We start from the raw sequence: 17371 nt of genomic DNA, 5'->3' as shown, positions 1-17371 counted from the left end.
GAGACTTAGTGAAAATATCTGCTTCTGATCATTCGACTTTACAAACTTTGTAACAATATCTCCTAAAAGTATTTTTTCTCTGACAAAGTGACAGTCGATCTCAATGTGTTTAGTCCTCTCATGGAACATCGGATTTGACGCAATATGAAGAGCAGCTTGGTTATCACACACTAGTTTCATCCTGCTGATTTTTCTGAACTTTAACTCCTTGAGCAACTGCTTGACCCGAACTAACTCACACGTTGCCATAGCCATGGCCCGATATTCCGCTTCGGTGCTAGATCGAGCAACTACATTTTGTTTCTTGCTCTTCCACGAGAATCAACTTACCTCCTACTAGAACACAATATCCAGATGTAGATCGTCTATCAGAAGGTGATCCTGCCCAATCAGCATCTGTGTACCCAACAATCTACTCGTGGCCTCGATCCTCGAATAGTAATCCTTTGGTTGGAGCTGCATTTATATACCAAAGAATACGAACAACTGCATCCCAGTGACTATCACAGAGAGAATCCATAAACTGACTTACAACACTCATCGGAAAAGAAATGACAGATCTAGTAACTGTGAGGTAATTCAATTTTCCAACCAACCTCCTATATCTCGTAGGGTCTCTAAGAGACTCCCCTGTCCAGGCAGAAGCCTAGCATTCAGATCCATAGGAGAGTCAATAGGTCTGCAACCCATCATTCCAGTCTCCTCAAGAATGTCTAAGGCATACTTCCGCTGTGAAATAACAATACGTGAGCTAGACTGAGCGACCTCAATACCTAGAAAATACTTCAGTCTGCCCAGATCCTTAGTTTGGAAGTGCTGAAAGAGATGTTGCTTCAAATTAGTAATACCATCCTGATCGTTGCCAGTAATAACAATATCATCAACATAAACCACCAGATAAATACACAGATTCGGAGCAGAATGCTGATAAAACACATAGTGATCAGCCTCACTACGAGTCATGCCGAACTCCTGAATAATCATGTTGAACTTACCAAACCAGGCTCGAGGGGACTGCTTCAAACCATATAATGACCTGCGCAATCTGCATACACAACCACTAAACTCCCCCTGAGCAACAAAACCAGGTGGTTGCTCCATATAAACTTCCTCGTCAAGATCACCGTGGAGAAAAATATTCTTAATGTTTAACTGATAAAGAGGCCAACGACGTACAACAGCCATGGACAAAAAAAGACGAACAGATGCTACTTTAGCCACGGGAGAGAAAGTATCACTATAATCAAGCCCAAAAATTTGAGTATATCCTTTTGCAACAAGACAAGCCTTAAGCCGATCAACCTGACCATTCGGGCCGACTTTGACTGCTTAAACCCAACGACAACCAACAGTAGACTTACCTGCAGGAAGAGGAACAAGCTCCCAAGTGCCACTCGCATGTAAAGCAGACATCTCGTCAATCATAGTCTGTCGCCATATAGGATGAGATAGTGTCTCACCTGTAGACTTAGGAGTAGAAACAGTGGACAAAGAAGATATAAAAGCATAATGAGGTGACAACAGACACTGATAACTTAGACCAACATAGTGGGGATTAGGATTAAGTGTGGACCGTACACCTTTGCGGAGTGCAATTGGTTGACTAAGAGGAGACAAGTCCGCAGTAGGTGCAGAATCTGATGCAGGACGTGAATCACCTAGGCATGATGCTGGATGTGGACGGCGATGATAAGTCAAGAGTGGCGGAGCTGCAGAAGGCTGAATTGGATTATGTGGAGGAATTGGACCTATAGGTGGTGGAACTGGAGATATAGATGGTGGAACGGGAGCTATAAGTGGTGGAGCTGGAGATGTAGAGGAAGATGGATGGGAGATAGTGACCGAATCTCCAAAAGAAGAGACTGGTAGTACCTCAGAAATATCTAAGTGATTACCTGGACCTGTGAAATATGATTGGGTTTCAAAGAAGGTAACATCAGCGGATATAAGGTACTGCTGGAGGTCAGGAGAATAGCATCGATACCCCTTTTGCGTTCTCGAGAAACCAAGAAATACGTACTTAAGAGCACGGGGAGCTAACTTATCTGTTCCTGGAGTAAGGTTATGGACAAAACAAGTGCTTCCAAAGACACGGGGTGGAAGAGAGAATAAAGGTAAGTGGGGAAACATAACAGAGAATGGAACTTGGTTCTGGATAGCTGAAGATAGCATACGATTAATAAGATAGCAAGATGTAAGAACTGCATCCCCCAAAAAACGCAGCGGAGCATGAGATTGTATGAGTAGGGTACGAGCAGTTTCAATAAGATGTCTATTCTTTCTTTCAGCTACCCCATTTTGTTGAGATGTGTATGGGCAAGATGTTTGATGAATAATCCCATGAGATTTCATAAACTGTTAAAATGGGAAAGACAAATACTCTCGGACATTATCACTACGAAATGTGTGAATAGAAACCCCAAATTGATTTTGAATTTCAGCGTGAAAGGTCTGGAAAATAGAAAACAACTCGATCGATTTTTTATTAAAAATATCCAGGTGCACCTAGAATAGTCATTAATGAAACTAACAAAGTAGCGAAATCCTAAGGTAGAACTGACCCGAGTAGGACCCCAAACATCTGAATGGACTAAAGTAAAAGGTGACTCTGCTTGATTATCAATACGTCGAGGAAAATGAGAGCGAGTATGCTTACCGAGCTGACAAGACTCACACTCTAGAGCTGACAAGTAAGATAAACCAGGTACCATTTTCTGAAGTTTTGATAAACTAGGATGTCCTAACCGTTTATGTAATAAATCCGGTGAATCAGTAACATGACAAGTTGTTGAAGGAAGACAAGATGTGAGTCCATGTGATTTAGCAAGGATAAGGTAATAAAGTCCATTTGATTCACGCCCGGTACCAATGATCCGCCTTGTACTGCGTTCCTGTATAAAAACATGGTCATCAAGAAATAAAACAACACATTTAAGTTATTTAGCTAGGCGACTAACAACTATGAGATTAAAAGGACTATTAGGGACATATAGAACTGAATCTAAAGGTAAGGAAGGAATTGGGCTTGCTTGACCTATTGCAATTGCCATGGTTTGAGACCCATTGGCCATTGTGACTCTTGGAAAAGATTGAGAATACGAAATAGTAGTGAAAAGAGATTTGTTACCAGAAATATGATTCGATGCACCTGAATCAATGATCCAAGACTCAGAGGATGAAGATTGAGAGACACAAGTCACGCTATTACCTGTTTGAACAACGGAAGCTCTCTCTGAAGATGTCTGCTTACCTGCTTTGTACTGAAGAAACTCAAAATAATCCACTAAAGAAACCATCCGACTATTCGAAGTATCGATTCCCATGTCGCTACAATTAATAGTAGTAGGCTAAGTTGCTCGGACACGGATGCGAGTGTCCGACACGAGTGCGGTTCTTGAGGTCGGATCCTTCGAGATGTAAATTCTAAGATTCGGAGATACGGATCCTAGTACGGATACGGGTGCGGAGATCCGGCTAAAAATAATTCAAAAGAACAAAAACATCTCTAAATTATGCGCAACTTCTGGTGTGCCGAAAAACAAAACCACTTGCATTCTGCTCATGGAAAATCATGACTCATGGAAACTCATCGTAAAATTGGTTGAGGACGGGTGCAGTTCTAGAGGTCGGATCCTTCGAGATGTAAATTCTAAGATTCGGAGATACGGATCCTAGTACGGATACGTGTGCGGAGATTTAGCTAAAAATAATTCAAAAAAATAAAAATGTCTCTAAATTATGAGAGATTTTGTGGAATACTTAAGTATAGCTTGTAAAGTGCGGATTTCTTTTTTATTCTCAAGTTGTAGATAAGTAATTGATTGATTTCCTAAATATAAGGTATGCTATTTTCTTAATTTACCCTAGTTTTGGTTCTGATTTCGGGAATCAAATTGTATCTCGTCTCGAATTTTTCCGTCCATCGTGGTGAAAGTACCCAAAATTGTTTGACTAGATCCGATACGGATCCCATACCCACACCCATACAAGAGTCGTGTCGACACGGGTGCGGCACCTAAATTTTCATGTCGGAGCAACTTAGGTAGTAGGGTTAACTTGAAATAGTGAAAATTAGTAACTCCTTTGGGAAAACTGAAGAAATCGCTGAGAAAACACTGTTTACAGCAGGAAAACAGAACACTGTTCTGCGCTGGAAAACACTGTTCACTCCAGAAATATTGTAGCTCTCGGAATATTACTGTAGCAACCGGAAAAAATTCAAAGTGGTCGGAATGAAATAAAAACAGTAGGGGTAGGATCGGAATTACCAGACGACCCAACTGTTATGGAGAAACTTTTTCAAAAAAATTGCCGGAAGTCCACTTTTGAAATCATTGTTCACGCCGGAAAAAAAGTGGTCAGAATTTGGTGTAAACTGGATGGGTAGGCTCGGAATTGCAAGGGGAACAATCTGTCCTGAAGAATCGTCGCTAAAAAATGGCCGCAAGGTGGCCCACGCAACGTCAGAACTTCGCCGGAAAATTTTCTTCCGACCGCTACACTACCGCCGGGGATTTTCACTGGGGTTTGGTCGCGAAACAGTGACTACTCTTGTGGTAGTGTTGGATTTTTCACATCACTAACCGAGACAAAGCAGACGCAAAACAACTTTTAAAAGTAACCTGGAAAAAAAAAGGGTTCGGGTGACTGATTTCACTTCCCGGAATCGCTGGAATTTATGCACAGCGATAAATCTATCACGATAGCTCTGATACCATGTGAGAAGGCACGAGAGAAAATATGATATATTGATATTGTGTGTTCAATACAATACAAGCGATTCTTATTTATAGCTATACTATACACGAACATACTACTCCTATTCCAATGTGGGACAAGACTACGTTATGTACATATCTAACGCCAACGACAAAAAATTCAACTGGACTTGGATTAGAGTTCTGGGCCTCTCTCTAAACTTTGGAACAAGAAGGTGATGAAAATAATCGGTGACAAATGCGGAGGATGGTTGGAAACAGAAGAGGAAATTGATCTCAGAAACCACCTGAGATGGGCTCGTTTAAAAGTTAAAGGGCCTCCAAAATTAATCCCTGCTAGGTTTGAGATTGAATACGATGGTTTGATTTTCACAATCCCGGTATGGAGTGAAACTCCGGTGTACTTCCGGCGATTGGAGGAAGTAGATAGTTGGTATGGGGTAGGGGTGATTAGTAGGGTAGAGGAGAAGGACTGCGATGGGACAGAAGTGGGTGGGGGAACAGTCGAGGTTAATGCGTCGTATAATCCAGTGGTTATAAGGGGTAGTGGTTCTTTAGGGGTAATCAATGGAGTTAAGGGAGTTTTTAAAAAATAATGGGCGGGGACGGGTAGAAGGTGAAGTAAAGGGGCTTTGTCAGGTTGAGGATAATGGGCCCAACTCTGTAAGCAGCCCAGGTTTTGGTTGTTATAATAAAGGGGAGGTGAGTCACTTACGTGAGAAGCATGTGGGTGTGAAGAATCCAGTTGGGCCACTCTTTGGGCCAAAAGAAAATCCAACCAAGGAAGCTGAAAAAGGTTTTCTTAAGCCCAATCAAAACACCACAAGTAAAGAGTCTGAAGGCCTTTATCTAAACACGGTGGGAGGAAATATCGAAGATCTCCTTGCTCAGATAAAATCCATGGTGGCAGAATCAATTCGTGAAGAACAACAGAAAATGGAAGACTGTATCTTGGCTCAGGAGCAACTTCTTCTCTCTCTCAAACAATCTACCCTCAACAAATCATCAACCTCAGAGAGAGAGGATTATGAAGGACCAATTGGGGAAAATCTGGGCTCTCATCTTCCTCTCATCAATTACTGTCAAGGTGAACCAGAGGATGAGGATGCCCAAACAGTCTTTGTAGACTGCCCCTCTGATAGCGAAGGCTTTTCTGATGAACCAGGCATGCAATTGGTTCAACATCACCAGATTGTTATTGCAGAATCAATTGAGGAGCATCCTCATAACTGTGACCTAGATGTCCCTGCATGGATCAAAAGAAACATTGGAAAGATGAGCAAAACATATGGTGTGAGCTTTGAAGGATGCGAATGGGAAGCTATGGCTCTTTTTTTGAAGTAGACAGTAGGAAAAAGAAGATGAAGGCAATGATGCGATCAAAGAACAAAAGCACAAGGGGTTTCAACAAAATTAAAGGGAGTTTATGAAAGGAAGAACCTGAAGGTTGGAGTGAAATACAAAGACGGAATCCCAAGGAACAGAGGGAGGCAACTTCTCATTAAAAGTTAATGAAGATACATATAATTTCCTAGAATGTTAGGGGTCTTAATATGGGGGGGGGAAGAGGAAGTTGATAAAATCAGCTTTCAAAGAGTGGAGGGCAAACATTTACTGTCTGCAAGAAACGAAGGTGGAGGGGGATTGTGATGGTATTGCAAAGCAACTGGGTAGCAGTAGGTGGATTGACCATATAAAACTAGAAGCTGAAGGAACAAGGGGAGGCATCTTAATTATGTAGGATAAGAGAGAATGGAAAGGGGATTTAGTAGAAAAGGGTAGATACTCTATCACTTGCAACTTTAGCTATGTGCTAGACAATTTCTTATGGGCTTTGACTGGGGTGTATGCTCCATGCAAGAGAGTGAAAAGAAAAGATCTTTGGTTAGAATTGGGGGCTATGAAAGGGTTATGTAATAGAAACTGGGTGGTATGTGGTGATTTCAACACCACCAGATTTGCTAATGAAAGGAAAAACAGGACCTCATACAGTAGAGCAATGGCAGATTTTTCAGATACCGTGGAAGAGCTAGAATTGATTGATCCTCCTCTCTGGGGGCCAATTCACTTGGAGCCAAGGTGATAACTCTGAGTGTGCTTCTAGAATAGACAGATTTCTCTTCTCTATGGAGTGGGATGAAGAATTCAGATTTCTCTTCTCTTTTCTCTTCTCTTGAAATGTGGGGAATGGGAACTCAACAAGTCCTATTTTAAATTCAAAAACTGGTGGTTAGATGTTCAAGAGTTCCTTGAAAAAGTGTAGACTTGGTGGATCTTTTTTGATTGTTGGTAGGCCAGATTTTGTGTTAGCCTCCAAACTAAAGCTCCTCAAATCTAAGCTGAAAGAGTGGCATAAGGAGGAGTATGGCAGTTTAGAGGCAAGGAAGAAGACAGTCCTCAGTAACATCTCAAATTTTGATCAGATTCAAGAAAGAAGAAGGCTCACTGAAGGAGAGTTACTGGAAAAGGTTGGCCTCATGTTAGAAATCAAGGAGTTAGCCAAGTATGAAAAGACTGCATGGAGACAAAGGTCCAGAACTTTATGGCTAAAACAAGGGGACAAAAATACAAAGTTCTTCCACAAAATGGCTAATGCACATAGGAGATACAATCATATTGATAAGCTGGAGGTGCGAGGGCAGACTACCACAAATTCGGAAGAAATCAGGAAAGAAATCATAGGTTTCTACCAAAAGTTGTATGCTGAACTTGAAACATGGCGGCCAAATTTCAATCTGGTTAGGGGGAATTTTTTATCTGAGGAGGAAAGTACTTGGTTACAAAGAGAGTTTGAAGAACAGGAAGTGGTGGAATACCCTAAGTCCTGTGCTTCAGACAAAGCACCAGGACCTGATGGCTTCGCCATGGGATTTTTTCAGAAATGCTGGCCAACAGTCAAGGAAGATGTCATGTCTAACTCTGAAGAATTTCCATTCTAATGAATTCTTTGAGAAGAGTTTTAATGCATCTTATGTGGCTCTCATTCCAAAGAAGAATGAAGCCAGAGAACTTAAAGATTTCACGCCAATTAGTTTGATTGGAAGTGTTTACAAGATTATAGCCAAAGTGTTAACTGAGAGGTTGAAGTCTGTAATCAACAAGCTCATTGGAGGTCATCAAATGGCCTTCATAAAAGGAAGACAAATCATGGATGCTTCTCTTATTGCAAATGAGGTGGTTGACTCTAGGCTTAAAAGCAAAATGCTAGGGGTCCTATGCAAGCTGGATATAGAGAAGGCATACGATCATGTCAACTGGAATTTTCTTATAAGACTAATGGCTAATATGGGATTTGGAGCTAAATGGATAAACTGGATCCGTTTCTATCTTAGCACAGTTAAATTCTCTATCCTGATAAATGGCTCACCCCAAGGCTTTTTTTCTTCCGAAAGGGGGTTAAGGCAAGGGGATCCTTATCTCCTTTTTTGTTCCTGATGGCAATGGAAGGGCTGAATCAGATGTTAAACATTGCAAAGGCAAATGGTTGGGTCAAGGGGTTAAAGGTTTCTAACAGACGAAACTGCAGCCTAGAGATCTCACATCTTCTATATGCAGATGACTCTATCATTTTCATGGGAACTCAACCAGAAGAGATGCTTCACCTTAGACTTATATTAACAACTTTTGAAGCAGTTGCAGGCTTACATGTGAACTGGGGAAAGAGTAAGCTATTTCAGGTAAATGAAGTTCCAAACATACAAAATTTGGCCAATATTCTGGAGTGTGGAATAGAGAACCTACCTACCAAAATACTTAGACCTTCCTTTGGGCTCCAAAAACAAGTCGCAAGAAATATGGCAAGGGGTGATTGAAAGGAGTGAAAAAAGACTGTCAAGATGGAAGAGTCAATATTTGTCACTTGGAGGCAGAGTGACTCTGGTAAATAGTGTCTTAGATTCACTGCCTTCCTATGTGATGTCCCTCTTCCCAATTCCATCTAAGGTGAGGAAAAAGATTGACTCCCTGAGAAGGAATTTCATCTGGCAAGGAAACAGTGAGAAAAAGACTATTCATTTAGTCAAATGGGATACTCTTTTGTGTTCTAAGCAGGCAGGTGGTCTAGGCATCAGAAATCTAAAGGCACAGAATAACAGTCTCCTTGCAAAATGGTTATGGAGGTATAATCTGGAGGAAACATCTTTATGTAGAAGGGTGATACAAGAGAAGTATGGCCATGGAGGACCTTGGTGCACCAAACCAGTATCTTCCCCTCATGGAGTGGGGGTATGGAAAACAATCAGGGGCAATGGGGCTTCATTACTGACCACTCTAGTGTCAAGGTTGGAAATGGAAGAAGAGTACTCTTCTGGGGTGACAAATGGTTTGGGCACACTCTTATAAAAGATAAATTTCCAGAATTGTATAACATTGCCGTGAATCCAAGAATTTCAGTAGCAGAAGCAAAATCCACATATGGGTGGAACATTGTTTTCAGAAGGAACTTAAATGACTGGGAGTTGCAAAGTGTGGCAGATTTCTGGGAGACCTTAGAAGCTTTCCAAGGTCTCACAGAAGAGGAAGATGCTTTAATTTGGAAGGGTCACAAATCAGATTCCTTTTCAGTGGAATCTGCTTATCATTTCATTAACAATACTCCTAATCCTGCGCAAGGATGGCCATGGAAACAAATTTGGAGGGTCAGGGCACCTACAAAAGTCCAATGCTTCACATGGCTAGTAGCAAGGGAAGCTATCCCAACTCAGGAACCCTTCTTAAGAGAGGAATCCAGCTACATGCTAGGTGCAGTCTTTGTGGCAAAGATGGGGAATCAGTTTCCCATCTCTGTATTCACTGTCCGGCCACTACTCAACTTTGGCACTTGTATCTCAATTTGGCTGGTATATCCTGGATAATGCCCAATAACATTGCATCTCTTCTCATTAGCTGGAACAATGGAGGGGTAAATATTAAACAGAAGAAATGGTGGAAAATAGTTCCTGCTTGTATCTGGTGGGGTCATATGGAAGGAAAGAAATGCCAGAGTTTTTGAAGATAGACTTAGCTCTTACCTGAAAATTAAGCTTAATTGTTTTTTTTATTTCATTTTTGGTGCAAAGAGAGCTATAGGGAGGATGTACATTCTTTACTAGATTTGCTAGAAGAAATGTAATCAAATAGAATAGGCTTTGGCAGTTCTCTGATCCTTTGAGGTCCGATTGTGGTTTACACAATCTCTTGTAAATATTGTTACCCATTAATATAATTGTTACCATTATCAAAAAAATGAAGTAGCTGTTTTATATCTATCCCTTCCTGCTTTTGAATTCTTTTATGCAATTCTTTCTCATGTTCTATGCAGCCTTAGCTAAAGCGCAACAGTTATTGCTTGATCCACAGGAGAGGGATTACATTCTGAACCAAGTTAATGCGGCAAAAGGTCCGCCATCACTTCGCTATTCCTTTTTGTGTCCTTTTTGCGTGGATAGACTGCATTCACATTTTACTGTATTTCTGATGGAGCTTTAGAACAGGTCCTGCAACTCTTCAGTGGTCTGAGTTCAACAAAACTGTGTCAGCATTTGTTCGTGACTGTTTTCTTTTTGGAAAAAAGCGTTGTTATTTTTCGGGAAATAGGGTTCGTTTCAAATTTTTGATTTTTTTTTTTGTTGCTAAAAGTTGAAATTTTGGTTAAAGATTAAAGAAGTGCCGAGGAGCTGATATTCACCTTAAAGATCTTCTTTCACTCACAGAAAACACACATAAATCTCTAAAAACTACAACTATTCAATCAAAGCAGCTTGCACAAGTTTTTGTTCAAAATGATGTTCAGACGTAAGATTATCTGTACTTATATGTGCATAATGATGATCAATAGGGGGCAAGTGGATTGTTGCTTTTGGAAGTCTTCTTCTGTAACTCAACATGGATAAATGGAGACTGTTTTGCATTCCCATCATGGAACTAGTATATGAATTATTCTTCTGATTTCTGTCTGTCATTTTTTTTGTCTCCTTACACTGGAAGTTACTTCTTGTGTATGAGCACAGAAGAACTAAGATCAAAGTGGAAGAAGCAGCTTAAGAAAGACACTGCTAGCAAAAGGTAACTCTGCAATTGTCTCAGATTTTATCTACTTCATCTGAATTTAGCTGGAAATATTGCTTCTGGATATTTGGAGGGTGAATTTTCTTTTGAAGCTGAAACATATTATTTCTTACAATGACACCGTGTTCATCTATACACAACCAAAAGTCCATAACCACATTGAACCGTGGTCACCGACTCCTTGATTGGTTCTGTAACGTGATGAATTCTAGTCAAGTTATTTTTACATATTTGCTTAGAAAAAGAAGAAATACACAATTAAAACAAATAATCATTGCATCTAAAGAAGAAATAAAAAGAAATACTCAGTGAGAACCCTTTATTTTGGCGAAAGAAATGTTTTGGCTAAAAATAATGAAATTCCAACCAAATATTTTACAAATTTGACCCCAAAAAGAATAAATATACTGTTGAAATAAATAATCATTGCATGAAAAGAAGAAATGCACATTTTTTTCTTTCTCTAGAAAATACATCCTTTGAACTCCATCACTTTGGCTAAAAGATAATTTTTATTTGGCTAAAATAGTGGAGTTTCAGCTAAGTTTTGCAAATTTGGTCCCGGAAAATAGAGGGGGAAATGGACGCATCTTTATAGGTCCATCAGAATGTGCTTAAATTGAGCAAACAATACGGGGTCAATTTCCATGGATGCGAGAAAGAGGCTCTGGCCTTATTCATGAAGATAGATAGTTGCAGACAAGCAAAAAGGCAAGCAGCAGAACCTTTGATTATGGCAACTCCTAAAAAGAAAGGTACTCAAGAACTTAAAGGTTTAATGTTTGATATGAAGTTCAAGAGCACTGGAGGAAGGAATAGGGGAAAAGAAGTTTCAATGGTGGATCAATGAATGTAAAAATCTTATCTTGGAATGTGAGGGGATTGAACCGCATTCAAAAAAGAAGGGTTGTAAATAGTTTGGTTCAAAAATGGAAAGCTGATGTTTTTTGTTTCCAGGAAACAAAAATTGAAGGGGACATAGAGGAGATTATCAAGCAACTGTGGGGAAATAGGGGTGTAAAATATGGGCAATTAGAGGCTAGTGGAACTAGGGGGTATTCTAATGATGTGGGATAGTAAGATTTGGAAGGGGAAGGTGGTTACTACTGGCTTCTATTCTCTAACATGTAGATTTGAATCTCAAACTCGACTACATTTGGCATTTCACTGGGGTTTATGCTCCAAATTGCAACAAAGAGAGACAAAAAGTTTGGTGGGAAATTGGAGCTGTGAGGGGTCTTTTCACAGGTCCTTGGGTGGTAGGGGGTGATTTTAACATAGTTAGATTCCCTTCTGAAAAAAGGAATTGCACAAGAAACACGTGAGCGATGAAAAATTTCTCTGATTTTATTGAAGACATGGAACTAGTGATCTTGAACTGATAGGGGGAGTTTATACATGGACTTGTGGGGACAATCAGGAGATTTCATCCAGAATTGATAGGTTCCTTGTATCTGCAGAATGGAATGATTGTTTTACGAACATCAAACAAGAAATTTTACCCAGAGTTTGTTCTGACCATACACCACTAGTGTTACAATGTGGTAAATGGGAACAGAAGAAATCCTATTTCAAGTTTGAGAATTGGTGGTTGGAGACTGAAGGCTTCACTAATAGAGTTAGAAATTGGTGGACGTCTTTTATTTTTGAAGGCAGACCCGACTACGTTCTTGCATGTAAGCTCAAAGCACTCAAAAGGAGATTGAAAGAATGGAGTCAAAGCAATTACGACAATTTGGAGATAAGGAAAAACTTAACACTGCATCAAATATCTGAATTCGATGCAATCCAGCAGCTAAGAGGTATGAATGAAGAGGAAAAGATCAAAAGGGCAAATCTTTACATGGAATTTGAAGAAAATGCTAAAAGGGAAGAAATAGCCTGGAGGCAAAGATCCAGGACTCTATGGCTCAAGCAGGGTGACAGGAACACAAATTTTTTCCAAAGAATGGCCAACGCTCATAGAAGAAATAACAATATTGATCAGTTGTTGGTGGAAGGGGAGACTATTGAAGAACCAGAAGCTATCAAAAGGGAGATCACAAATTTCTACACTAAGCTTTACTCTGAAACTGAAAACTGGAGACCCTCTTGCAGTATGCATAATTGTTCTACTATTACTGAAGAAGAACAACAAGCATTGCAAAGTCCCTTTGATGAGAAGGAGATCCTTGAATGTTTAAAGCTATGTGCAATCGACAAAGCTCCTGGTCCAGATGGGTATTCTATGGTTTTTTTTATTTAGTGCTGGGAGGTAGTTAAGTCAGATGTTGTGGCTACTATCCAGAATTTTCACTCTCAGGAGATGTTTCAAAAAAGCTTCAATGCCACATATGTAGCTTTGATTCCTAAAAAGAATGGTGCCAAGGAATTAAGGGACTTCAGACCTATTAGTTTAAATGGCAGCATCTATAAGCTGATCTCCAAAACTCTCACTGAAAGACTTAAAAAGGTGATGCACAAACTAGTTGACTCTCATCAAATGGCATTCATTAAAGGCAGACAAATTACAGATGCAGTTTTGATAGCTAATGAATGCTTGGATTCTAGGTTAAAGGAAAAAAAAACTGGCATAATGTGCAAGTTAGATATCGAAAAGGCTTATGATCATGTAAATTGGGAATTTCTACTAGGGATCTTCCAGAAAATGGGGTTCGGAAGGAAATGGATCAACTGGATGAAGTTCTGCATTAGCACTGTCAGGTTCTCAATCTTGATAAATGGATCTCCTGAAGGTTTTTTCCCCTCCCAAAGAGGATTGAGACAAGGTGACTTTTCTTTTTATACTAGCTATGGAAGGATTGAACAACATGCTGAAGACTGCTCATGGAAATGGCTGGATTAATGGATTCAATGTGGCTAATATTCAAAGAAACAGGATGGAAATTACTCACCTTCAGTATGCAGATGGTACCTTGATTTTTTGTGATGCAGAGGAGAGTCAATTAAGACATTTAAGGGTTATCTTGGTACTGTTTGAAGCTATATCTGGGCTCCACATTAATTGGAAGAAAAGCCAAATATTTCCAGTAAATGAGGTACCTAGGATACAACTGTTGGTGGATATTTTAGGTGGGGAAGTTGGAACAACTCCAACCATTTACTTGGGTATGACTCTGGGAGCAAAAAGCAAGTCCAAAGACATTTGGAATGATGTTTTGGAAAGGTGTGAGAAAAAGCTTGCAAGATGGAAATCCAATTATCTGTCTTTGGGAGGCAGATTGGTGCTCATCAATTCTGTTATGGATGCACTTCCTACCTATATGATGTCTTTATTCCCCTTACCAGCAAGTGTAGAGAAGAGATTGGAAGTTTTGAGAGAAAATTTTCTGTTGCAAGGAAACAAAGATAAGAAAGGGATCCATTTAGTTAAATGGAAGACCCTGACTATCAGTAAACAAGGAGGAGGACTGGGAGTTAGGAATTTAAGAAGGCAAAACAAAAGTCTATTGATGAAGTGGCTATGGAGGTTTTCAAAGGAGGAGCAAGCACTATGGGGCAAGGTGATTAGGGCAAAATATGAAAAGGAAGGATTTTGGATGACTAAAGGGGTGCATACTCCTTATGGAGTCGGTCTCTGGAGATCCATAAGGAATTTGTGGCCAAACCTGAAAGATAAGCTGAGTATTATTGTGAAAGATGGAAGGAAAACATTGTTTTGTTAAGACAATTGGTTGGGAATTGGAAGTCTAAAACAACTATATCCTGACATCTATACTCTGAATCAACAACATGGGGTTACTATGAAGGAACTATGGTCTACACAGGGTTGGAATCTGACATTCAGAAGATTCCTACAGGATTGGGAGGTGCCTAGAATGATTGAATTTTATAGAACACTAAAACAATGTAGTGGACTACAGGAGGGTGAAGATACACTCAGATGGCAAAAACACAGTAGTGGGATGTATTCAGTCAGCTCAGCATACAAAGATTTGAACCGGGAGGGATCTCAACTCAGTTTATGGCCTTGGAAACACATATGGAAAGTAAAAGTGCCTTATAAAGTGGCTTGTTTTACCTGGTTGGTAATTAGAGAGGCTGTCCTCACTCAGGATAATCTAAGGAAGAGGGGTATACCAATTGTTTCAAGATATTATTTGTGTGGGAATGATGCTGAGACAATCAGCCATCTGTTTCTTCATTGTAGAGTGACCAGTCAATTATGGGATTTGTTCATTAATCTCAGAGCTGCTAGATGGGTAATGCCAGGGAGAACCTCTGAACTTTTATTATGCTGGAACACAGAGGTAGACTTTACCACAGACAAAAACAGATAGAAAATTGTCCCAGCAACTATTTGGTGGACAATTTGGAAAGAAAGGAACCTGAGATGCTTTGAAGATACAACCAACTCTCTGCAAAAGATTAAGATGAAGTGTATTCTTCTTTTTTGTTTTTGGTGTAAATCAGAATATGTAGAGGATCCTGATTCAATCCTAGATGTTTTGAGTTCCTTGTAAGAAGAACAAGGACTATATTTTGGCTTTTCCATATTGTAATTTGAATATACTGGATACTTTACCTTCTCAAAAAAAAAAAGGAGAAGACATACATAGTTGGAACAAATAGCCGTTGTATCTAAAGAGGAAGCAAAATACAATTTGGATAAAATATGCAATGTATATTAAGAAGAAACAAGGAGAAGTGCAGTTGGAACAAATAAATCATATTATTTGATTATGTGACAATTAATAGTTGGAAAATACCCCACTTTGGAAGCCGATTTTTCGATTTTTCTTCCCCCCACGCGCCTAAAGGATCCAGAGCGGCCGAGGCTATTAAATTGCTAAGTTCAAGGGGGTAATTAGGACCAAAACTAGTTCAGGTGGACACGGAATAAAAAGTATCAAGTTCAAGGAGGTCTCGATATATTCTGCCAATTTATGAAGCATTTTTGCACTCCTCATCTTGCTTTGAAAAGTAGTGCCAAAGGTTATCCAATATGTGGCACTCATTTGAATAAGATCTGGTTTTTCTTTCAACCAGTCAAATAACTTACACTATTAGCACAAAAGACGGTGTCATAAGTATGTAAGTTTGTGGCTCAATTGTAATCTATGATGTAAAAAAGCGAATCTCTCTTTGCTCCGAAATATGAACGAAAAATAAGCTTGTTATACTAGTCAACTTCATCTCACTATTGTGAAATAATCTCCTAGTTCTTTCCTTGCAAATAATCCGAAGAGACATAATTGTGTTTTTCCTTCAAGCTGCCTTCCGTTTGCTCCAATCTTCTGTAACATCTAACTCACCATTTCTTGTGTTCACACCATAAACTCAAGACAAGGAGAAGGCCTGGGTCCATAACTTTATGTATAGCTGCAACGCAACTGGAGTTTTCTTTTTAACTAGCTTGCTGGAATACTTATTTTATGTTGATTGGAGTATGTTTTTCTTTCATATAACTTGCAGGTGAACTTCTTTGTTACTACTTACCTATCTTGCTTGTTGCTTGTCAGTAGGACTATTCGCTTTATTGCTCGTCACAAAAATCTTCAGGTTTATAAGATTTTTAAGAATAATACTAATGGCGTATCCTCGGTTATTCTTGACGTGTAGGAACAGCAGCACTATAGTTAAATGTTTTCTGAAATATAATCTACAGGAAGATTTTTTTCTGATAGCTGAGTTCCACTTCTTCGTGTCATCAGGTGTCCAGCTGGAGGGATTTCATGAAGGGCGGGAAGAAGGTAAGTTTGGCTTAGATTGCAATCAACACATGCTCCCCCACTTTAGTGTAATATGGTAAAGAATAGGGTGTGGGCGGCGAGCATTTTATAATTGAATATTCAACATGCTTTTTTGCAGGTTAAGAAAGGAGAGAGTCGGCCTCCAAAGCTTAAGACAGAAGATCCCAACAAATCTTATGTTCAAAGACCAGTTAAACGAGGTTAACACATGTACTTGATAGTTTTTTATTCCTTTCATAATTGCGTGAATCTCATCCAAGCTTATGAACTGGCTTCTTGAGAGTAAGCTTCACGCTTGTATAAAGTTGTATGCTTTGAGAAACTAATTATTGAGCAGCAAATTACAATTAGCATTCAAGTGTGGACCTGTCCGGGAAGATGGCAGCTTTTGGTATTCTCTTCTGCACTGGTTACCTTAATGTGACATCCAGAGAGAGAGAGAGAATCAGATCTGATGTATTTTCAGTATTCTCTAGCTCCAATCACGCAATGGCTATGCGTATGCAAAATCTAAAACTAGTATTCATTTATTAGTGTTATGTGCATATACTGAAGAAGCCATCTCTATCATCCTGTTAATCTCTCGTCAGTACAACATGTTGAAGTTTGCAAGAATATATTGGAGGTAAATAAGACTTCAAATGGCCGTTGGTCAAGAAAAATTGGTGCTTGCTTGTGCATATGAAAGAAGTATGGGAAGAGAAAAATTGTTAAATCCAATCGAAATCTTGTTCGCTCTAAAAAGGTCGCCTACACACCTCAAGACGTCCACACCCAAATGAAAGGTAAATGTGTACTGAACCTTGTAAGTATTTAAATAACCCATTACAACACAATCTCCACAACTCAACAAGATACTGTTACTGACGATAGTTTGTCAAGCTGTAGAATGGAGAATAGTCTAACATCTTACCG

General features: G+C 39.5%; 1 protein-coding gene and 1 long non-coding RNA gene across 3 annotated transcripts in view; both read left to right on the top strand.

The window, feature by feature from the left end:
* Positions 1 to 10089, top strand: part of LOC104211397 (uncharacterized) — a 30665-nt gene extending 20576 nt beyond the window's left edge. The window contains exon 5 of one of the 2 annotated variants that reach the window (XM_070147541.1): positions 10056 to 10089. In XM_070147541.1, the coding sequence (XP_070003642.1) occupies positions 10056 to 10074 (19 nt within the window). In that variant the 3' untranslated portion in view covers positions 10075 to 10089. The other variant, XM_070147542.1, reaches the window with a different exon arrangement.
* Positions 10090 to 10637: 548 nt separating this feature from the next.
* Positions 10638 to 16843, top strand: LOC104220980 (uncharacterized). The gene is made up of 3 exons (XR_709618.2): positions 10638 to 10760; positions 16418 to 16456; positions 16575 to 16843. It is a non-coding gene; the product is annotated as an uncharacterized lncRNA (long non-coding RNA).
* Positions 16844 to 17371: the final 528 nt, after the last annotated feature.

Source organism: Nicotiana sylvestris, chromosome 6 (genome assembly GCF_000393655.2).
Source record: "Nicotiana sylvestris chromosome 6, ASM39365v2, whole genome shotgun sequence".
Classification (NCBI taxonomy): Eukaryota; Viridiplantae; Streptophyta; class Magnoliopsida; order Solanales; family Solanaceae; genus Nicotiana; species Nicotiana sylvestris.
This window is presented reverse-complemented; position numbering and strand designations above follow the sequence as displayed.